Source organism: Phasianus colchicus, chromosome 35 (genome assembly GCF_987193195.1).
Source record: "Phasianus colchicus chromosome 35, bPhaCol1.hap1.1, whole genome shotgun sequence".
Classification (NCBI taxonomy): Eukaryota; Metazoa; Chordata; class Aves; order Galliformes; family Phasianidae; genus Phasianus; species Phasianus colchicus.
Window position 1 is genome coordinate 1,231,905 of NC_143470.1, and position 24,509 is coordinate 1,256,413.

The 24,509-nt window shown below is 59.9% G+C and overlaps 1 protein-coding gene across 3 annotated transcripts in view; it reads left to right on the forward strand.

Annotated features, from left to right (window-relative positions):
* VARS1 (valyl-tRNA synthetase 1) overlaps nt 1–24,509 on the forward strand; it is a 106,006-nt gene that overhangs the window by 34,295 nt on the left and 47,202 nt on the right. For all 3 annotated transcript variants that reach the window (XM_090129008.1, XM_090129006.1, XM_090129005.1), the window contains exons 9-15: nt 1,912–2,031; nt 5,135–5,243; nt 7,992–8,095; nt 9,735–9,825; nt 12,439–12,563; nt 15,494–15,597; nt 18,632–18,790. In XM_090129008.1, the coding sequence (XP_089985134.1) occupies nt 1,912–2,031; nt 5,135–5,243; nt 7,992–8,095; nt 9,735–9,825; nt 12,439–12,563; nt 15,494–15,597; nt 18,632–18,790 (812 nt within the window). The remainder of the gene's footprint in view (nt 1–1,911; nt 2,032–5,134; nt 5,244–7,991; nt 8,096–9,734; nt 9,826–12,438; nt 12,564–15,493; nt 15,598–18,631; nt 18,791–24,509) is intronic.

The following is a 24,509-nucleotide window of genomic DNA, read 5'->3' on the forward strand; positions in this document are numbered from 1 at the left end:
GGGGTGCTATGGGGTGGCTGTTGGGGCTGTATGGGGCACTATGGGGTGCTATGGGGCAGCTATGAGGCTGTATGGGGTGCTATGGGGTGCTATGGGGTGGCTGTGGGGCTGTATGGGGTGCTATGGGGTGCTATAGGGTGGCTGTGGGGCTGTATGGGGCAGCTATGGGGCTGTATGTGGCACTATGGGGTGCTGTGGGGTGGCTGTGGGGCAGTATGGGGCACTATGGGGTGCTATGGGGTGGCTGTGGGGCTGTATGGGGTGCTGTGGGGTGGCTGTGGGGCTGTATGGGGCAGCTATGGGGTGCTATAGGGTGGCTATGGGGCTGTATGGGGCAGCTATAGGGTGCTATAAGGTGGTTGTGGGGCTGTATGGGGCAGGTATGGTGTGCTATGGGGTGGCTGTGGGGTTGTATGGGGTGCTATGGGGTGGCTGTGGAGCTGTATGGGGCACTATGGGGTGGCTATGGGGTGGCTGTGGGGCTGTATGGGGCAGCTATGGGGCAGCTATGGGGCTGTATGGGGCAGCTATGGGGCCTCCATGGACTGGGACCCAGCCTGCTTCACCATGGACCCGGTGTGTGGGGTGCTGTGGGGTGGCTGTGGGGCTGTATGGGGTGCTATGGGGTTGTATGGGGTGCTATGGGGTGGCTGTTGGGACTGTATGGGTCAGCTATGGGGTGCTGTGGGGTGGCTGTGGGGCTGTATGGGGCAGCTATGGGGTGGCTGTGGGGCTGTATGGGGTGCTATGGGGTGCTATGGGGTGGCTGTGGGGCTGTATGGGGCAGCTATGGGGTGCTATAAGGTGGTTGTGGGGCTGTATGGGGCAGGTATGGTGTGCTATGGGGTGGCTGTGGGGTTGTATGGGGTGCTATAAGGTGGTTGTGGGGCTGTATGGGGCAGGTATGGTGTGCTATGGGGTGGCTGTGGGGTTGTATGGGGTGCTATGGGGTGGCTGTGGGGCTGTATGGGGCAGCTATGGGGCCTCCATGGACTGGGACCCAGCCTGCTTCACCATGGACCCGGTGTGTGGGGTGCTGTGGGGTGGCTGTGGGGCTGTATGGGGCAGCTATGGGGTGCAATGGGGTGGCTGTGGGGCTGTATGGGGTGCTATGGGGTGGCTGTGGGGCTGTATGGGGTGCTATGGGGTGGCTGTGGGGTCCCTGTGGGTCCCTATGGTGTCCTTAGATCTCTGTGGGATGTCTATGGGGTTTCTATGGGGTCCCTGTGGGTCCCTATGTATCCCTATGGGGTGCCTGTAGGTCCCTATGGGGCTCTGTGGGGCTCTGTGTGTCCCTGCCTATCCCTATGGGGTCCCTATGGGTCCCTATGGTGTCCTTAGATCCCTATGGGGCCCTATGGGGTCCCTATGGGGTCCCTATGTATCACTATGGGTCCCTGTGCGTCCCTATGATGTCCTTAGACCTCTATGGGATCCCTATGGGGTGCCTGTGGGTCCCTATGGGTCCCTAAGGGTCCCTATTGATCTCTATGGGTCCCTGTGGGTCCCTGTCAGTCCCTATTGGTCCCTATGGGTCCCTATTGATCTCTAAGGGTCCCTATGGGTCTCTATGGGTTCCTAAGGGGCCCTATTGGTCCCTATTGATCCCTAAGGGTCCCTATGGGGTCCCTATTGATCTCTAAGGGTCCCTATGGGTCTCTATGGGTTCCTAAGGGGCCCTATTGATCTCTAAGGGTCCCTATGGGTCACAGTGGGTCCCTATGGGTCCCTAAGGGTCCCTATGGGTCTCCATTGGTTCCTAAGGGTCCCTATGGTTCTTGATGGGTCCCTGTGGGTCCCTATGGGTCCCTATGGGTCTCCATTGGTTCCTAAGAGTCCCTATGGGTCCCTATGGGTCCCTATGGGGTACGTATGGGGTTGGTGTGGGTCTGACCCCCTGTGTGCCCGCAGAAAATGTGCCGCGCGGTGACGGAGGCGTTCGTGCGGCTCCACGAGATGGGGCTCATCTACCGCAGCACCAGGCTGGTCAACTGGTCCTGTGCTCTCAGGTCTGCCATCTCCGACATCGAGGTGAGGGGGGGGCGTGGGGGGGGGGCAGGGGGTGGTATGGGGGGGATATGGGGTGGTTAGGGGGGGTATGGGGGGATGTGAAGGGATATGGGGTGGTTATGGGGTGGTTGGGAGGGGGATATGGGGTGGTTATGGGGGGATATGGGGTGGTTATGGGGGGATATATAGGGATATGGGCTGGTTATGGGGTGGTTGGGGGGGATATGGGGTGGTTATGGGGTGGTTGGGGGGGGATATGGGGTGGTTAAGGGGGGATATGGGGTGGTTATGGGGTGGTTGGGGGGGGATATGGGGTGGTTATGTGGGGATATGGGGTGGTTATGGGGGGATATGAAGGGATATGGGCTGGTTATGGGGTGCTTAGGGCGGAATATGGGGTGATATGGGGTGGTTAGGGGGGGTATGGGGTGGTTATGGGGGGATATATAGGGATATGGGCAGGTTATGGGGTGGTTGGGGGGATATGGGGTGGTTAAGGGGTGATATGGGGGGATATGGGGTGGTTATGGAGTGGTTAGGGGGGGTATGGGGTGGTTAGGGAGGGATATGGGGTGGTTATGGGGTGATATGGGGTGCTTATGGGGGGATATGGGGTGGTTATGGGGGGATATATAGGGATATGAGGGGATATGGGGTGGTTATGGGGGGATATGAAGGGATATGGGCTGGCTATGGGGTGGTTATGGGGGGATATGGGGTGGTTAGGGAGGGATATGGGGTGGTTATGGGGGGATATGGGGTGGTTAGGGAGGGATATGGGGTGGTTATGGGGGGATATATAGGGATATGAGGGGATATGGGGTGGTTATGGGGTGGTTAGGGGGGAATATGGGGTGATATGGGGTGGTTATGGGGTTGTTATGGGGGGATATGGGGTGGTTATGGGGGGATATGAAGGGATATGGGCTGGTTATGGGGTGGTTAGGGGGTGATATGGGGTGGTTAGGGGGTGGTTGGGGGGATATGAGGGGTATGGGGTGGTTAAGGGGGGTGATATGGGGGGATATGAGGGGGTATGGGGTGGTTATGGGGGGATATGAGGGGATACGGTGTGGTTATGGGGGGATATGGGGTGGTTATGGGGTGGTTGGGGGGGATATGGGGTGATATGGGGTTGTTATGGGGGGATATGCTGTGGTTATGGGTGGATATGGGGTGATATGGGGTGGTTAGGGAGGGATATGGGGTGGTTATGGGGGGATATATAGGGATATATAGGGATATGGGGTGGTTAAGGGGTGATATGGGGGGATATGGGGTGGTTATGGAGTGGTTAGGGGGGGTATGGGGTGGTTATGGGAGGATATATAGGGATATGAGCTGGTTATGGGGTGGTTGGGGGGGATATGGGGTGGTTATGGGGTGGTTGGAGGGGGGATATGGGGTGGTTATGGGAGGATATATAGGGATATGAGCTGGTTATGGGGTGGTTGGGGGGGATATGGGGTGGTTATGGGGGGATATGGGGTGGTTATGGGGTGGTTGGGGGGGATATGGGGTGGTTATGGGGGGATATGGGGTGGTTATGGGGTGGTTGGAGGGGGATATGGGGTGGTTATGGGGTGGTTGGAGGGGGGATATGGGGTGGTTATGGGAGGATATATAGGGATATGAGCTGGTTATGGGGTGGTTGGGGGGGATATGGGGTGGTTATGGGGTGGTTGGGGGGGGATATGGGGTGGTTAGGGGGGATATGGGGTGGTTAGGGGGTGGTTGGGGGGGGATATGGGGTGGTTATGGGGGGATATATAGGGATATGGGCTGGTTATGGGGTGGTTGGGGTTGGATATGGGGTGGGTATGGGGGGATATGAAGGGATAGGGGCTGGTTATGTGGTGGTTATGGGGTGATATGGGGTGGTTAGGGAGGGATATGGGGTGGTTATGGGGGGATATATAGGGATATGAGGGGATATGGGGTGGTTATGGGGTGGTTGGGGGAGGATATGGGGTGGTTATGGGGGGGTATGGGGGGATATGGGGTGGTTATGGGGTGGTTATGGGGGGATATGAGGGGATGTGGGGTGGTTATGGGGTGTTTGGTCTCTGTGTGTCCCTATGGGTCCCACTATGGGTCGCTATGGGTCACTGTGTGTCCCTATGGGTCGCCATGGGTTGCTATGGGTCCCTATGTGTCACTGTGGGTCTGGCTGTGGGTCGCTATGGGTCGCTGTGGGTTGCCATGGGTCACTGTGGGTCTGGCTGTGGGTCAGCATGGGTCCCGCTATGGGTCGCTGTGGGTCGCCATGGGTCACTGTGTGTCCCTATGGGTCCCTATGGGTCCCGCTATGGGTCGCCATGGGTCGCTGTGTGTCCCTATGGGTCGCCATGGGTCGCTATGGGTCGCTATGGGTTGCTATGGGTCGCTGTGGGTCTGGCTGTGGGTTGCTGTGTGTCCCTATGGGTCCCACTATGGGTCGCCATGGGTCGCTGTGTGTCCCTATGGGTCGCCATGGGTCGCTGTGGGTCGCTATGAGTCACTGTGGGTCTGGCTGTGGGTCGCTGTGTGTCCCTATGGGTCCCTATGGGTCCCGCTATGGGTCGCTGTGGGTCTGGCTGTGGGTCACCATGGGTCCCTATGGGTCGCTATGGGTCGCTATGGGTCGCTGTGTGTCCCTATGGGTCGCTATGGGTCGCCATGGATCGCTGTGGGTCGCTATGGGTCGCTGTGTGTCCCTATGGGTCGCTATGGATCGCTATGGGTCGCTGTGGGTCGCTATGGGTCGCTGTGTGTCCCTATGGGTCGCTATGGATCGCTATGGGTCGCTGTGGGTCGCTATGGGTCGCTGTGTGTCCCTATGGGTCCCACTATGGGTCGCTATGGGTTGCCATGGGTTGCTGTGTGTCCCTATGGGTCGCTGTGTGTCCCTATGGGTCCCTATGGGTCGCTGTGGGTCGCTGTGTGTCCCTATGGGTCGCTATGGGTCACTGTGTGTCGCTGTGTGTCCCTGTGGGTCCCTATGGGTCCCTATGGGTCACTGTGTGTCCCTATGGGTCCCTATGGGTCGCTGTGGGTCGCTGTGTGTCCCTATGGGTCCCTATGGGTCACTGTGGGTCCCGCTATGGGTCGCTATGGGTCGCCATGGGTCGCTGTGGGCCGGCAGGTGGAGAAGCGGGAGCTGCGGGGCCGGACGCTGCTGCGGGTGCCGGGATACCAGCAGCCCGTCGAGTTCGGGGTCCTCGTGGCCTTCGCGTATCCGCTGCAGGGCGCCGGTATGGGGTGGGGGGGGTGTGGGGTGGGATATGGGGTGGGGATATGGGGTGGGATATGGGGTGGGGATATGGGGTGGGTGGGGATATGCGGTGGGATATGGGGTGGGGATATGGGGGGGGGGGGTATGGGGTGGGATACGGGGTGGGGATATGGGGTGGGGATATGGGGTGGGGGGGGATATGGGGTGGGGATATTGGGTGGGGGGGGATATGGGGTGGGGGGATATGGGGTGGGATATGGGGTGGGGGGGGGTATGGGGTGGGATATGGGGTGGCGGGATATGGGGTGGGGATATGGGGTGGGGGGGTATGGGGTGGGATATGGGGTGGGATATGGGGTGGGGGGATATGGGGTGGGGTGTGGGATGTGGGGGGTGGGGTGTGGGGAGTGGGGTGTGGGATGTGGGGTGTGGGATATGGGGAGTGGGGTGTGGGGTATGGGGGGGGGGGAATGTGGGGGGTGGGATATATGGGGTGGGATATGGGGTGGGGGTGTGGGATATGGGGGGTGGGGGGGTGGGGTGGGGGGGGTGGGATGTGGGATATGGGGTGTGGGATATGGGATATGGGGGGTGGGATGTGGGGTGGGGATGTGGGGTGTGGGATATGGGATGGGGGGGATATTGGGGTCCTCGTGGCCTTCGCATATCCACTGCAGGGCACTGGTATGGGGGGGGATATGGGGGTGAGATGTGGGGTGGGGGTGTGGGATATGGGGGGTGGGGAGTGGGGTGGGGGGGGGTGGGATGTGGGATATGGGGTGTGGGATATGGGATATGGGCTGTGGGATGTGGGGTGGGGGTGTGGGGTGTGGGATATGGGATGGGGGGGATATCGGGGTCCTCGTAGCCTTCGCCTACCTGCTGCAGGGCGCCGGTATGGGGCGTATGGGGTGGGGTGTGGGGTGGGGGGGGATATGGGGTGGGGGGGTATGGGGTGTGGGGGGGTATGGGGTGTGGGGATATGGGGTGGGGTGTGGGATGTGGGGTGGGGGTGTGGGATGTGGGATATGGGGCTGTGGATATGGGGGGTGGGATATGGGATGGGGGGGATATGGGATGGGGGGGGTGGGGTGTAGGGGGGTGGGATGTGGGATATGGGGTGGGGGATGTGGGGGGTGGGATGTGGGGTGGGGGTGTGGGATATGGGGGGTAGGGGGTGGGGAGTGGGGTGTAGGGGGTGTGGGATATGGGATGGGGGGATGTGGGGGGGGGGGGGGGGGTGTGGGATATGGGATATGGGGTGTGGGGGGTGTTGGATATGGGATGGGGGGGATATGGGGGGTGGGATGTGGGATATGGGGTGTGGGGCTGTGGGATATGGGGGGTGGGGTGTAGGGGGTGGGATGTGGGATGTGGGGTATGGGGTGGGGGATATGGGGGGTGGGATGGGATGGGGGATGAGGTGGGAGGGATGTGGGGTGTGGGATGTGGGATGTGGGGGGTGGGATGTGGGGTTGGGGTGTAGGGGGTCTGGGATTGGGGGGGTGGGATGTGGGGGATGGGGGGTGGGGATGTGGGATGTGGGGGGTGGGATATGGGGGATGGGATGTGGGGCGCTATGGGGCAGGCACAGAGGTGCTATGGGGCAGGCACAGCAGCTCTATGGGGCGCTATGGGGCAGGCACAGAGGCGCTATGGGGTGCTGTGGGGCACTATGGGGCCAGCACAGAAGGCTATGGGGCGCTGTGGGGTCAGGCACAGCAGCTCTATGGGGCGCTATGGGGCAGGCACGGAGGCGCTATGGGGCAGACACAGGCGTTATGGGACAGGCACAGAGGTGCTATGGGGCGCTGTGGGGCAGGCAGTGGGGCGCTATGGGGCAGGCCGGGGGGCGCTGTGGGGCAGACACACAGGTGCTATGGGGCAGGCACAGAGGCGCTATGGGGCGCTGTGGGGCGCTATGGGGCAGGCACAGAGGCACTATGGGGCGCTATGGGGCAGACACAGAGGCGCTATGGGGCAGGCACAGAGGCGCTATGGGGCAGGCAGTGGGGCGCTGTGTGGCAGGCATAGAGGCGCTATGGGGCAGGCAGTGGGGCGCTATGGGGCAGGCACAGAGGCGCTGTGGGGCAGGCAGTGGGGCGCTGTGGGGCAGGCACAGAGGCGCTATGGGGCAGGCAGTGGGGCGCTATGGGGCAGGCAATGGGGCGCTGTGGGGCAGGCACAGAGGCGCTGTGGGGCAGGCAGTGGGGCGCTATGGGGCAGGCACAGAGGCGCTATGGGGCGCTATGGGGCAGGCATAGAGGCGCTATGGGGCAGGCAGTGGGGCGCTATGGGGCAGGCAGTGGGGCAGGCACAGAGGCGCTGTGGGGCAGGCAGTGGGGCGCTATGGGGCAGGCAGTGGGGCGCTGTGGGGCAGGCACAGAGGTGCTATGGGGTGCTATGGGGCGCTATGGGGCAGGCAGTGGGGCGCTGTGGGGTGCTGTGGGGCGCTGTGAGGCGCTATGGGGCAGGCAGTGGGGCGCTGTGGGGCGCTGTGGGGCAGGCACAGAGGCGCTATGGGGCAGGCAGTGGGGCGCTGTGGGGCAGGCACAGAGGTGCTATGGGGTGCTATGGGGCGCTGTGGGGCAGGCAGTGGGGCGCTATGGGGCAGGCAGTGGGGCGCTGTGGGGCAGGCACAGAGGCGCTATGGGGTGCTATGGGGCGTTGTGGGGCAGGCAGTGGGGCGCTGTGGGGCGCTATGGGGCAGGCAGTGGGGCGCTATGGGGCGCAGTGGGGCGCTGTGGGGTGACGGCGTGCCCCACAGGCGGCGAGGCGGGGCCGCAGGAGGTGGTGGTGGCCACGACGCGGCCGGAAACCATGCTGGGCGATGCCGCCGTCGCCGTGCATCCCGACGACCCCCGCTACCAGGTGGGCGGGGCTTCCGGGGGGAGGGGGGCGGGACTTCCGGGGAGAGGGGTGGGACGTCGTGGAGGAGGGGGGCGAGGCTTCCTGGGGAGGGGTGGGGCTTCTGGGGGGAGGGGCGGGACTTCCTGGAGGAGGGGTGGGACTTCCAGGAGGACGGGGGCAGGGCTTCTGGGGGAGGGGAGCGGGGCTTCCGGGGGGAGGGGGGCGGGGCTTCCGGGGGGAGGGGTGGGACTTCCTGGAGGGGGGGGGGCTTTCGGGGGAGGGATGAGCCTTCTGGGGGGAGGGGTGGGACTTCCGGGAGGACGGTGGCAGGGCTTCTGGGGAAGGGGGGTGGGACTTCCGGGAGGAAGGGGGCGGGGGGGCTTCTGGGGGAGGGGGGCGGGGCTTCCGGGAGATGGGTGGGACTTCCGGGGGGGGGTGAGACATCCGGGGGGAGGGGGGCGGGGCTTTCCTGGGGGAGGGGTGGGACTTCCAGGAGGACGGGGGCAGGGCTTCTGGAGGAGGGGGGCGGGACTTCCGGGGGGAGGGGGGCGGGGCTTCAGGTGGGCTGAAGGCACAACTTCCAGGGGGGTGGAGGGTGATTCTTCTGTGGGTGGGACCCATAGATCCCATAGGGACCCATAGAGGGACCTATAGATCCCATAGGGACCCATAGAGGGACCCACAGATCCCATAGTGACCCATAGAGGGACCCACAGATCCCATAGGGACCCACAGATCCCATAGGGACCCATAGATCCCATAGCAACCCATAGATCCCCACGGATCCCATAATGACCCATAGATCCCATGGTGACCCATAGAGCTCCATAGATCCCATAGAGCCCCATAGATCCCATAGATGGAGCCCCATAGATCCCATAGCGACCCATAGAGCCCCATAGATCTCATAGAGCCCCATAGAGACTCATAGATCCCATAGATGGAGCCCCATAGATCCTATAGCAGCCCATAGAGCCCCATAGATCCCATAGAGCCCCATAGATCCCATAGTGACCCATAGAGCCCCATAGATCCCATAGATGGAGCCCCATAGATCCCATAGATCCTATAGAGCCCCATAGATCCCATGGTGACCCATAGATCCCATAGAGCCCCATAGATCCTATAGTGACCCATAGATCCCCATAGATCCCATAGCGACCCATAGAGCCCCACAGATCTCCTGGTGACCCATAGATCCCATAGAGCCCCATGGAGCCCCATAGAGCCCCACAGATCCCATAGTGACCCTTGGATCCCCATAGATCCCATAGCGACCCATAGAGCCCCACAGATCCCATGGTGACCCATAGATCCCATGGTGACCCATAGATCCCATGTGACCCGTAGATCCCATGTGACCCATGGATCCCCACAGATCCCATGGTGACCCATAGATCCCATAGAGCCCCATAGATCCCCATAGATCCCATAGCGACCCATAGAGCCCCACAGATCCCATAGAGCCCCATGGGTGACTCTCTATGGGGCAGACCCACAGATCCCCATTAATTCCCACCATTAATTGCCCCGCTCGTTACCCTAATGAGGAAAGGGATGCGGGGGGGGAAGGAGGAGGGGCTGGGAAGCGATGGGCGGGACTTCCGGGCGTGGGGTGGGGGCGTGGCCAATGGATGACGGCGTTGCCCCGCCCCCCCAGCACCTGATTGGTCGGCGCGTGGTGCACCCGTTCACCGGGCAGAGCCTGCCAATCATCATGGACGCCTTCGTCGACCCCCAGTTTGGAACCGGTGAGGGGCGGGGCCTGGAAAGGGGGCGGGGCTTGGGAAGGGGGCGGGGCTTGGGAAGGGGTGGAGCCAGGAGTTGATGGGGGGTGTTGAAAGGGGCGGAGCTTGTAGAGGGGTGGGGCTTGGAAATGGGGGCGGGGCATGGGAAGGGGGCGGGGCTTGGATATGGGTGGAGCCAGGAGTTGATGGGGGGTGTCGAAAGGGGAGGAGCGTGTAGAGGGGTGGGGCTTGGAAAAGGGGGCGGGGCTTGGGAAAAGGGGTCGGGTCTTAAAAGGGGGCTTGAAAGGGGGCGGAGCCAGGAATGGAAGGGGGGTTATGAAAGGGGAGGGGCTTGGAAAAGAGGAGGGGCTTGGAAAAGGGGCAGAGCGAGGAGTGGATGGGGGTCTGAAAGGGGCGGAGCTTGTAGTGGGGCGGGGCTTGGAAAGAGGGCGGGGCTGGGTAAAGGGGCGGATCCATGAGTGGGTGGGGGGATTTTGAAGGGGCGGAGCTTATGGGTGGGAAGGTGTGTTGGTGGGGGCGGGGCAGGAAGTGGATGGCGCTTGGTGATTGGTTGGAATAGAAGTGGGTGGAGCCGGGATGGGGTGGAGCCTGCAGAAGGGTGGGTTGCCTTGGGGCGGAGCCTGAGTTGGGCAGAGCTTGGGGATTGGTGGGATCTGAAGTGGGCGGGGCTTGGGAAGGGGAGGAGCCTGATGATAGGACGGGCCTATAGGGGTTGGGGGCGGGGCTTGGAAACGGACCGGACCAGAAGTGGGCGGGGCTTAGAAATGGGCGGAGCTTATGGAGAGGTGTGGAGCAGTGGGGGCGGGGCAGGAAGTGGGTGGCGCTTGCTGATTGGTTGGAATAGAAGTGGGTGGAGCCGGGAAGGGGAGGAGCCTGTAGAAGTTTGGGGTGTGATGGGGCGGGGCCTGAAATGGGCAGAGCTTGGGGATTGGTGGGATCTGAAGTGGGCGGGGCTTGGGGAGGGGAGGAGCCTGAGGATAGAGTGGTCCTATAGGTGTTGGGGGCGGGGCTTGGAAGGGGGCTGGACCAGAAGTGGGCGGGGCTTAGGAATGGGCGGAGCTTATGGAGGGGTGTGGAGCGGTGGGGGCGGGGCAGGAAGTGGGTGGCGCTTGCTGATTGGTTGGAATAGAAGTAAGTGGAGCCGGGAAGGGGAGGAGCCTGCAGAGGGGCGGGGCTTATTAAAGGGTGGGGCATAGTGGGGGTGGGGCCTGAAATGGGCAGAGCTTGGGGATTGGTGGGATCTGAAGTGGGCGGGGCTTCAGAAGGGGAGGAGCCTGATGATAGGAGGGTCCTATAGGTGTTGGGGGCTGGGCTCGGAAAGGGGAGGAGCATGAATTGGGCGGGGCTTAGAAATGGGCGGAGCTTATGGAGAGGTGTGGAGTGGTGTGGGCGGGGCAGGAAGTGGGTGTCACGTGCTGATTGGTTGGAATAGAAGTGGGTGGAGCCGGGAAGGGGAGGAGCCTGCAGGGAGGCGGGGCTTATTAAGGAGCAGAGTGTGATTGGGTGCAGGGCCTGAGTTGGGCAGAGCTTGGCGATTGGTGGGACCGGAAATGGGCGGGGCTTGGAAGGGGCAGAGCTTATGGGTGGGTCATGGTGGGGGGTGGGACAGGATGTGTGTGGCGCTTGGTGATTGGTTGGAATAGAAGTGGGTGGAGCCGAGAAGGGGAGGAGCCTGCAGGGAGGCGTGGCTTATTAAAGGGTGGGGGCGTGGTGGGGGCGGGGCCTGAATTGGGCAGAGCTTGGGGATTGGTGGGATCTGAAGTGGGTGGAGCCGGGAAGGGGAGGAGCCTGCAGAAGTGTGGGACGTCTTGGGGCGGGGCCTGAAATGGGCAGAGCTTGGGGATTGGTGGGATCTGAAGTGGGCGGGGCTTGGGAAGGGGAGGAGCCTGGGGTAGGAGGGTCCTATAGGGGTTGAGGGGCCTATAGGGGTTGGGGGCGGGGCTTGGAAATGGGCCGGACTAGAAGTGGGCGGGGCTTGGAAATGGGCGGGGCTTATGGAGGGGTGGGGCGTGGTGGGGGCGGGGCTGGATTTGGGCAGAGCTTGGGGATTGGTGGGATCTGAAGTGGGCGGGGCTTCGGAAGGGGAGGAGCCTGAGGATAGGAGGGTTCTACAGGGGTTGGGGGCGGGGCTCGGAAAGGGGAGGAGCATGAAGTGGGCGGGGCTTAGAAATGGGCGGAGCTTATGGAGAGGTGTGGAGTGGTGGGGGCGGGGCAGGAAGTGGGTGTCGCGTGCTGATTGGTTGGAAGAGAAGTGGGTGGAGCCGGGAAGGGGAGGAGCCTGCAGGGAGGCGTGGCTTATTAAAGGGTGGGGGCGTTGTGGGGGCGGGGCCTGAATTGGGCAGAGCTTGGCGATTGGTGGGATCTGAAGTGGGCGGGGCTTCGGAAGGGGAGGAGCCTGAGGATAGGAGGGTCCTATAGGGGTTGGGGGCGGGGCTTGGAAATGGGCTGGACCAGAAGTGGGCGGGGCTTAGAAATGGGCGGAGCTTATGGAGAGGTGTTGAGTGGTGGGGGCGGGGCAGGAAGTGGGTGGCACTTGCTGATTGGTTGGAATAGAAGTGGGTGGAGCCGGGATGGGGGGGTCCGTGGGGGTCCCTGATTCCCCCCCCCCCCCCCCAGGTGCAGTGAAGGTGACCCCCGCCCACGACGCCACCGACTTCGATGTGGGGCAGCGGCACCAACTGCCCTTGGTCAGCATCATGGGGGAGGATGGGAGGCTGCAGAACGTGCCCCCCCCCTTCCTGGTGAGATGGGGGGGATGTGGGGCGCTGGGGGGGGGGATATGGGGCGCTGTGGGGTGCTATGAGACGGATATGGGGCGCTGGGGGGTGGGTATGGGGTGCTGTGGGGTGCTATGAGACGGATATGGGGTGCTGGGGGGGGGATATGGGGTGGATATGAGGTGCTATGAGACGGATATGGGGCGCTGGGGGGGGGATATGGGGTGCTGTGGGGTGCTATGAGACGGATATGGGGTGCTGGGGGGGGGATATGGGGCGCTGGGGGGGAGATATGGGGCACTGGGGGGAGGATATGGGGTGCTGTGGGGTGCTATGAGACGGATATGGGGCGCTGGGGGGGGGATATGGGGCGCTGGGGGGGAGATATGGGGCACTGGGGGGAGGATATGGGGTGCTGTGGGGTGCTATGAGACGGATATGGGGCGCTGGGGGGGGGATATGGGGCGCTGGGGGGGAGATATGGGGCACTGGGGGGAGGATATGGGGTGCTGTGGGGTGCTATGAGACGGATATGGGGCGCTGGGGGGGGATATGGGGTGCTGTGGGGTGCTATGAGATGGATATGGCACACTATGGGGTGGCTATGGGGCGCTGTGGGGTGGATATGGGGTGCTGGCGGGGTGATACAGGGTGCTATGGGGTGGATATGGGGTGCTGTGGGGTGGATATAGGGTGGATATGCGGTGCTGTAGGGCACTATGGGGCACATATGGGGCACTATGGGGTGGCTATGGGGCACTGCGGGGTGGATATGGGGTGCTGTGGGGCACTATGGCGTGGATATGGGGTGCTGTGGGGGGGATATGGGGCACTGGGGGGAGGATATGGGGCGCTGTGGGGTGCTATGAGACGGATATGGGGTGCTGGGGGGGGGATATGGGGTGGATATGAGGTGCTATGAGACGGATATGGGGCACTGGGGGGGGATATGGGGTGCTGTGGGGTGCTATGAGACGGATATGGGGCGCTGGGGGGGGGATACAGGGTGCTGTGGGGTGCTATGAGACGGATATGGGGCGCTGTGGGGTGGATACGGGGTGCTGTGAGGCACTATGGGGCAGATATGGGGCACTATGGGGTGGCTATGGGGCAGTATGGGGCACTATGGGGTGGATATGAGCTGTTGTAGGGGGGATATGGGGCGCTGTGGGGTGGATATGGGGTGCTGTGGGGTGGATACAGGGTGCTGTGGGGCACTATGGGGTGGATATGGGGTGCTGTGGGGTGGATATGGGGTGCTGTGGGGTGGATACAGGGTGCTGTGGGGCACTATGGGGTGGATATGGGGTGCTGTGGGGTGGATATGGGGTGCTGTGGGGTGGATACAGGGTGCTGTGGGGCACTATGGGGTGGATATGGGGTGCTGTGGGGTGGATATGGGGTGCTGTGGGGTGGATACAGGGTGCTGTGGGGCACTATGGGGTGGATATGGGGTGCTGTGGGGTGGATACGGGGTGCTGTGAGGCACTATGGGGCAGATATGGGGCACTATGGGGTGGCTATGGGGCACTGCGGGGTGGATATGGGGTGCTGTGGGGCACTATGGCGTGGTTATGGGGCGCTGTGGGGTGGCTATGGGTGCTGTGGGGTGGATATGGGGTGCTGTGGGGTGGATATGGGGTGTTGTGGGGCACTATGGCGTGGATATGGGGTGCTGTGGGGGGGATATGGGGCGCTGGGGGGGGATATGGGGTGCTGTGGGGTGCTATGAGATGGATATGGGGTGCTGTGGGGTGGATATGGGGTGCTGGCGGGGCGATACAGGGTGTTATGGGGTGGATATGGGGTGCTGTGGGGCACTCTGGGTGGTTATGGGGCACTATGGGGTGGCTATGGGGCACTGTGGGGTGGATATGGGGTGGATTTGGGGCGGTATGGGGCACTATGGGGTGGCTATGGGTGCTGTGGGGTGGATATGGGGTGCTGTGGGGGGGATACAAGGTGCTGTGAGGTACTATGGGGCAGATATGGGGCATTATGGGGTGGCTTTGGGGTGCTCTGGGGTGGCTGTGGGGTGCTGTGGGGGGGATATGGGGCACTATGGGGTAGCTATGGGGTGCTGTGGGGTGGATATGGGGTGCAGTGGGGGGGATACGGGGTGCTATGGGGTGCTGTGGGGTGGATATGGGGTGCAGTGGGGGGGATACGGGGTGCTATGGGGTGCTGTGGGGTGGATATGGGGTGCAGTGGGGGGGATACGGGGTGCTATGGGGTGCTGTGGGGTGGATATGGGGTGCAGTGGGGGGGATACGGGGTGCTATGGGGTGCTATGAGACGGATATGGGGCGCTGGGGGGGGATATGGGGTGCTGTGGGGTGCTATGAGACGGATATGGCACACTATGGGGTGGCTATGGGGCGCTGTAGGGTGGATATGGGGTGCTGGCGGGGCGATACAGGGTGCTATGGGGTGGATATGGGGTGGCTATGGGGCGCTGTGGGGCAGCATTGACTCGGCGCCCCATAGGGCATGCGGTGCTTTGAGGCGCATGGGGCAGGTCGCTATGGGGCAGGTCGCTATGGGGCAGGTCTCTATGGGTCACTATGGGGCATGCGGTGCTGTGGGGCAGGGCGTTGTGGGGCAGGGCACTATGGGGCAGGTCTCTATGGGGCGCTATGGGGCAGCGGTGTGTCGGTGCCCCATAGGGGATGCGGCGCTTTGAGGCTCATGGGGCAGGTCGCTATGGGGCAGGGCTCTACGGGTTGCTATGGGGCAGGGCGCTATGGGGCAGCAGTGTGTCGGTACCCCATAGGGGATGTGGCGCTTCGAGGCGCGTGGGGCAGGACTCTATGGGGCAGGTCTCTATGGGGCGCTATGGGGCAGGTCTCTATGGGGCAGGTCTCTATGGGGCGCTATGGGGCAGGTCGCTATGGGTCGCTATGGGGCAGGCGCTATGGGGCGCTGTGGGGCAGCAGTGGCTCTGTGCCCCATAGGGGATGCGGCGCTTCGAGGCGCGCAGTGCGGTGGTGGCGGCGCTGCAGCGGCTGGGGCTGCTGCGGGGGGAGAGCGAAAACCCCATGGCTGTGCCCATATGCAGGTAAGGGGGGGATGTGGGGCTGTGGGGTGGGGATGTGGGGCAGGGTGTGGGGTGGAGATGGGGGCTGTGGGGTGGGGATGTGGGCTGTGGGGTTGGGGATGTGGGGCAGGCTGTGGGGTGGGGATGTGGGGTGAGATGTGGGGTGGAGATGGGGGGTATGGGGTGGGGATGTGGGGCTGCGGGGTTGGGGATGTGGGGCAGGATGTGGGGTGGGGCTGTGGGGTGGGGTATGGGGTGGGGATGTGGGCTGTGGTTGGGGATGTGGGGCAGGATGTGGGGTGGGGCTGTGGAGTGGGGTATGGGGTGGGGATGTGGGGTGAGATGTGGGGTGACTGGGGTGGGGATGTGGGGATGTGGGGTTGGGGATGTGGGGCAGGGTGTGGGGAGGGGCTGTGGGGTGGGGTTTGGGGTGGGGATGTGGGGATGTGGGGTGTGGGGTGAGACGTGGGGGGACTGTGGGGGGGGGATGTGGGGCTGTGGGGTGAGACGTGGGGTGACACTGTGGGGTGGGGATGTGGGGCTGTGGGGTTGGGGATGTGGGGCAGGATGTGGGGTTGGGGTATGGGGTGGAGGTGGGCGGCTGTGGGGTGGGGATGTGGGGCTGTGGGGTGTGGGGTGAGATGTGGGGTGACGCTGTGGGGTGGGGATGTGGGGCAGGGTGTGGGGTTGGGGTATGGGGTGGAGGTGGGGGGTATGGGAGGGGGATGTGGGGCTGTGGGGTTGGGGATGTGGGGCAGGCTGTGGGGTGGGGTTTGGGGTGGGGATGTGGGGATGTGGGGTGTGGGGTGTGGGGTGAGATGTGGGGGGACTGTGGGGGGGGGATGTGGGGCTGTGGGGTGAGACGTGGGGTGACACTGTGGGGTGGGGATGTGGGGCTGTGGGGTGGGGATGTGGGGCAGGGTGTGGGGTGGAGATGGGGGCTGTGGGGTGGGGTATGGGGTGGGGATGTGGGGTGTGGGGTGAGATGTGGGGTGACACTGTGGGGTGGGGATGTGGGGTTGGGGTATGGGGTGGAGATGGGGGGTGTGGGGGGGGGATGTGGGGATGTGGGGTGGGGACGTGGGGCAGGATGTGGGGTTGGGGTATGGGGTGGAGGTGGGGGGCTGTGGGGTGGGGATGTGGGGCTGTGGGGTGTGGGGTGAGATGTGGGGTGACTGTGGGGTGGGGATGTGGGGATGTGGGGCTGCGGGGTTGGGGATGTGGGGCAGGCTGTGGGGTGGGGTATGGGGTGGGGATGGGGTGCTGTGGGGTGTGGGGTGAGACGTGGGGTGACACTGTGGGGTGGGGATGTGGGGCAGGGTGTGGGGTGGAGATGGGGGCTGTGGGGTGGGGTATGGGGTGGGGATGTGGGGTGTGGGGTGAGATGTGGGGTGACACTGTGGGGTTGGGATGTGGGGCTGTGGGGTTGGGGATGTGGGGCAGGGTGTGGGGTTGGGGTATGGGGTGGGGATGTGGGGCTGTGGGGTGGGGATGTGGGGCTGTGGGGTGTAGGGTGAGATGTGGGGTGACGCTGTGGGGTGGGGATGTGGGGCAGGGTGTGGGGTTGGGGATGTGGGGTGGAGGTGGGGGGCTGTGGGGTGGGGATGTGGGGCTGTGGGGTGTGGGGTGAGACGTGGGGTGACACTGTGGGGTGGGGATGTGGGGTGGGGATGTGGGGCAGGATGTGGGGTTGGGGTATGGGGTGGAGGTGGGGGGCTGTGGGGTGGGGATGTGGGGCTGTGGGGTGTGGGGTGAGATGTGGGGTGACACTGTGGGGTGGGGATGTGGGGCGTCGGGTGGCAGCGTGGGTCCCTATGGGTCCCTGTGGGTCCCTGTGGGATCTGTATGTATCTCTATGGGGTCCCTATGGGGGTCCATATGTGATTCCCTATGGGGTCGCTATGGGGATTCTTTATAAGGTTCCCTATGGGGGTCCCTATGGGGATTCCTTATAGGGGTCCCTATGGGGTCCCTATGGGGAGTCCCTATGGGGGGTCCCTATGGGGTATCTGTGTGTCCCTATAGGGGGGTCCCTAAGGGGTCCCTATGGGGCTTCCTTATAAGGTTCCCTATGAGGGGTCCCTATGGGGTCCCTATGGGGTCTTTATGGGGTATCTGTGTGTCCCTAAGGGGGGTCCCTATGGGGATTCCTTATAGGGGTCCCTATGGGGGGTCCTTATGGGGTATCTGTGTGTCCCTATAGGGGGGTCCCTATGGGTCTCTATAGGGGGTCCCTATGGGGTATCTGTGTGTCCCTAAGGGGGGTCCCTAAGGGGTCCCTATGGGGATTCCTTATAAGGTTCCCTATGGGGTCCCTATGGGATTCCTGATGGGGTCCCTAAGGGGGGGTCTCTAAGGGGTCCCTATGGGGTTCCTATGGGGGGTCCCTATGGGGTATCTGTGTGCCCCTATGAGGGGTCGCTAATGGGGGGTCCCTATGGGGGGGTCTCTAAGGGGTCCCTAAGGGGGGCTCCTTATGGGGGCCCTTATGGGGGTCCCTAAGGGGGTCCCTGACGCTGTCCCCGTGTCGCAGCCGCACGCAGGACGTGGTGGAGCCGCTGCTGTGCCCGCAGTGGGGCTGGGGGTCCCTATGGGGTCCCTATGGGATTCCTGATGGGGTCCCTAAGGGGTCCCTATGGGGATTCCTTATAAGGTTCCCTATGGGGTCCCTAGGGGACTCCCTATGGGGTCCCTACAGGGGGTCCTTATGGGGGTCCCTAACAGTGTCCCCCCGTGTCACAGCCGCACGCAGGACGTGGTGGAGCCGCTGCTGTGCCTGCAGTGGGGCTGGGGGTCCCTATGGGGTCCCTACAGGGGGTGGCTATGGGGGGGGGTCCTTATGGGGGCCCTTATGGGGGTCCCTAAGGGGGTCCCTGACGCTGTCCCCGTGTCACAGCCGCACGCAGGACGTGGTGGAGCCGCTGCTGTGCCCGCAGTGGGGCTGGGGGTCCCTATGGGGTCCCTATGGGGTATCTGTGTGTCCCTATGGGGTCCCTATGCGGGGGCCCTTATGGGGGTCCCTAAGGGGGTCCCTAACGCTGTCCCCGTGCCGCAGCCGCACGCAGGACGTGGTGGAGCCGCTGCTGTGCCCGCAGTGGTTCGTGCGCTGCGCCGAGTTGGCGCGGGGGGCCAGCGCCGCCGTGCGCAGGGGGGAGCTGAGGCTGCGGCCCCCCCAGCACACCAGGACGTGGTTCACCTGGATGGACAACATACGGTCAGTGGACAGAAACCCCACAGGCACCCCGCAGATCCCATAGATCGCATGTAGATGCATGGAAACCCCATAGAGATCCCATACCCGGAGAAACCCCATAGAGATCCCACAGATCCCACAGATCGCATCCAGACCCATGGAAACCCCATAAAGATCCCATACACGTAGAAACCCCATAGAGATCCCATAGATCGCGTCCAGATGCATAGAAACCCCATAGAGATCCCATACACGTAGAAACCCCATAGAGATCCCATAGATCGCATCCAGATGCATGGAAACCCCATAGAGATCCCATACACGTAGAAACCCCATAGAGATCCCACAGATCCCATAGATCGCATGTAGACGCATGGAAACCCCATAGAGATCCCATACCCGTAGAAACCCCATAGAGATCCCATAGATCGCGTCCAGATGCATAGAAACCCCATAGAGATCCCATACACGTAGAAACCCCATAGAGATCCCATAGATCGCATGTAGACGCATGGAAACCCCATAGAGATCCCATACCCGTAGAAACCCCATAGAGATCCCACAGATCCCACAGATCGCATCCAGACACATGGAAACCCCATAGAGATCCCATACACGTAGAAACCCCATAGAGATCCCATAGATCGCATCCAGATGCATAGAAACCCCATAGAGATCCCATACACGTAGAAACCCCATAGAGATCCCATAGATCATATCCAGACCCATAGAAACCCCATAGAGATCCCATACCCATACAAACCCCATAGAGATCCCATAGATCGCATCCAGACCCATGGAAACCCCATAGAGATCCCATACACGTAGAAACCCCATAGAGATCCCATACACGTAGAAACCCCATAGAGATCCCATACACGTAGAAACCCCATAGAGATCCCACAGATCCCATAGATTGCGTCCAGACCCATAGAAACCCCATAGAGATCCCACACCCGTAGAAACCCCATAGACATCCCACAGATCCCATAGATCGCATGTAGACCCATGGAAACCCCATAGAGATCCCATACACGTAGAAACCCCATAGGCACCCCACAGATCCCATAGATCGCATCCAGACGCATAGAAACCCCATAGAGACCCCATACACGTAGAAACCCCATAGAGATCCCATAGATCACATCCAGACACATAGAAACCCCATAGAGATCCCATACCCATAGAAACCCCATAGAGATCCCATAGATCACATCCAGACACATAGAAACCCCATAGAGATTCCATACACGTAGAAACCCCATAGAGATCCCATACACGTAGAAACCCCATAGAGATCCCATACACGTAGAAACCCCATAGGCACCCCACAGATCCCATAGATCGCATGTAGACGCATAGAAACCCCATAGAGACCCCATACACGTAGAAACCCCATAGAGATCCCATAGATCGCATCCAGACGCATGGAAACCCCATAGAGATCCCATACACGTAGAAACCCCATAGAGATCCCATACACGTAGAAACCCCATAGAGATCCCATAGATCACATCCAGACCCATAGAAACCCCATAGAGATCCCATACCCATACAAACCCCATAGAGATCCCATAGATATCATCCAGACCCATGGAAACCCCATAGAGATCCCATACACGTAGAAACCCCATAGACATCCCACAGATCCCATAGATCGCATGTAGACCCATGGAAACCCCATAGAGATCCCATACACGTAGAAACCCCATAGAGATCCCACAGATCCCATAGATTGCATGTAGACGCATGGAAACCCCATAGAGATCCCATACACGTAGAAACCCCATAGAGATCCCATAGATCGCATCCAGATGCATAGAAACCCCATAGAGATCCCACACCCATAGAAACCCCAGAGGCATCCCCACAGATCCCATAGATCGCATGTAGACGCATGGAAACCCCATAGAGATCCCATACACGTAGAAACCCCATAGAGATCCCACAGATCCCATAGATTGCGTCCAGATCCATAGAAACCCCTTAGAGATCCCATACACGTAGAAACCCCATAGACATCCCACAGATCCCACAGATCACATCCAGACCCATAGAAACCCCATAGACATCCCATACACGTAGAAACCCCATAGATATCCCATAGATCCCACAGATCCCATCCAGACCCAAAGAAACCCCATAGAGATCCCACAGATCACATAGAGATCCCACAGATCCCATCCAAACCCCATAGAGATCCCATAGATCCCATAGATCGCATCCAGACACATAGAAATCCCATAGAGATCCCATACCCATAGAAACCCCATAGAGATCCCATACATGTAGAAACCCCATAGACATCCCACAGATCCCACAGATCGCATCCAGACCAATAGAAACCCCATAGAGATCCCATACCCATAGAAACCCCATAGACATCCCACAGATCCCATAGATCGCATGTAGACCCATAGAAACCCCATAGAGATCCCATAGATCGCATCCAGATGCATAGAAACCCCATAGAGATCCCATACACGTAGAAACCCCATAGAGATCCCATAGATCACATCCAGACACATAGAAACCCCATCAAGATCCCATACCCATACAAACCCCATAGAGATCCCATAGATCGCATCCAGACCCATGGAAACCCCATAGAGATCCCATACACATAGAAACCCCATAGAGATCCCATACACGTAGAAACCCCATAGAGATCCCATACACGTAGAAACCCCATAGAGATCCCACAGATCCCATAGATCGCATGTAGACGCATGGAAACCCCATAGAGATCCCATACCCGTAGAAACCCCATAGAGATCCCATAGATCGCGTCCAGATGCATAGAAACCCCATAGAGATCCCATACACGTAGAAACCCCATAGAGATCCCATAGATCGCATGTAGACGCATGGAAACCCCATAGAGATCCCATACCCGTAGAAACCCCATAGAGATCCCACAGATCCCACAGATCGCATCCAGACACATGGAAACCCCATAGAGATCCCATACACGTAGAAACCCCATAGAGATCCCATAGATCGCATCCAGATGCATAGAAACCCCATAGAGATCCCATACACGTAGAAACCCCATAGAGATCCCATAGATCATATCCAGACCCATAGAAACCCCATAGAGATCCCATACCCATACAAACCCCATAGAGATCCCATAGATCGCATCCAGACCCATGGAAACCCCATAGAGATCCCATACACGTAGAAACCCCATAGAGATCCCATACACGTAGAAACCCCATAGAGATCCCATACACGTAGAAACCCCATAGAGATCCCACAGATCCCATAGATCGCATGTAGACGCATGGAAACCCCATAGAGATCCCATACCCGTAGAAACCCCATAGACATCCCATAGATCGCGTCCAGATGCATAGAAACCCCATCGAGATCCCATACACGTAGAAACCCCATAGAGATCCCATAGATCACATCCAGACACATAGAAACCCCATAGAGATCCCATACCCATACAAACCCCATAGAGATCCCATAGATCACATCCAGACACATGGAAACCCCTTAGAGATCCCATACACGTAGAAACCCCATAGAGATCCCACAGATCCCATAGATTGCGTCCAGACCCATAGAAACCCCATAGAGATCCCACACCCGTAGAAACCCCATAGACATCCCACAGATCCCATAGATCGCATGTAGACCCATGGAAACCCCATAGAGATCCCATACACGTAGAAACCCCATAGACATCCCACAGATCCCATAGATCGCATGTAGACGCATGGAAACCCCATAGAGATCCCATACACGTAGAAACCCCATAGGCACCCCACAGATCCCATAGATCGCATCCAGACGCATAGAAACCCCATAGAGATCCCATAGATCACATCCAGACACATAGAAACCCCATAGAGATCCCATACCCATAGAAACCCCATAGAGATCCCATAGATCACATCCAGACACATAGAAACCCCATAGAGATTCCATACACGTAGAAACCCCATAGAGATCCCATACACGTAGAAACCCCATAGAGATCCCATACACGTAGAAACCCCATAGGCACCCCACAGATCCCATAGATCGCATGTAGACGCATAGAAACCCCATAGAGACCCCATACACGTAGAAACCCCATAGAGATCCCATAGATCGCATCCAGACGCATGGAAACCCCATAGAGATCCCATACACGTAGAAACCCCATAGAGATCCCATACACGTAGAAACCCCATAGAGATCCCATAGATCACATCCAGACCCATAGAAACCCCATAGAGATCCCATACCCATACAAACCCCATAGAGATCCCATAGATATCATCCAGACCCATGGAAACCCCATAGAGATCCCATACACGTAGAAACCCCATAGACATCCCACAGATCCCATAGATCGCATGTAGACCCATGGAAACCCCATAGAGATCCCATACACGTAGAAACCCCATAGAGATCCCACAGATCCCATAGATTGCATGTAGACGCATGGAAACCCCATAGAGATCCCATACACGTAGAAACCCCATAGAGATCCCATAGATCGCATCCAGATGCATAGAAACCCCATAGAGATCCCACACCCATAGAAACCCCAGAGGCATCCCCACAGATCCCATAGATCGCATGTAGACGCATGGAAACCCCATAGAGATCCCATACACGTAGAAACCCCATAGAGATCCCACAGATCCCATAGATCGCGTCCAGATCCATAGAAACCCCATAGAGATCCCATACACGTAGAAACCCCATAGACATCCCACAGATCCCACAGATCACATCCAGACCCATAGAAACCCCATAGACATCCCATACACGTAGAAACCCCATAGATATCCCATAGATCCCACAGATCCCATCCAGACCCAAAGAAACCCCATAGAGATCCCACAGATCACATAGAGATCCCACAGATCCCATCCAAACCCCATAGAGATCCCATAGATCCCATAGATCGCATCCAGACACATAGAAATCCCATAGAGATCCCATACCCATAGAAACCCCATAGAGATCCCATACATGTAGAAACCCCATAGACATCCCACAGATCCCACAGATCGCATCCAGACCAATAGAAACCCCATAGAGATCCCATACCCATAGAAACCCCATAGACATCCCACAGATCCCATAGATCGCATGTAGACCCATAGAAACCCCATAGAGATCCCATACACGTAGAAACCCCATAGAGATCTCATACCCACAGAAACCCCATAGAGATCCCATAGATCCCAAAGATCACATCTAGACACATAGAAACCCCATAGAGATCCCATACCCATAGAAACCCCATAGAGATCCCATAGATCACATCCAGACACATAGAAACCCCATAGAGATCCCATAGATCGCATCCAGATGCATAGAAACCCCATAGAGATCCCATACCCATAGAAACCCCATAGGCACCCCACAGATCCCATAGATCACATCCAGACCCATAGAAACCCCATAGAGATCCCACAGATCCCATAGAATCCCCATAGAGATCCCACAGATCCCATCCAGACCCATAGAAACCCCATAAAAACCCCATAGAAACCCCACAGAGATCCCACAGATCACATAGAGATCCCACAGGTCCCATAGAGATCCCATAGAGATCCCACAGATCACATAGATCCCATCCAGACCCATAGAAACCCCATAGAGATCCCACAGATCACATCCAGACCCATAGGAACCCCATAGAGATCCCCCAGATCCCAGAGATCCCAAAGAGATCCCATAGTTCCCATCCAGACCCATAGAAACCCCATAGAGATCCCACAGATCCCAT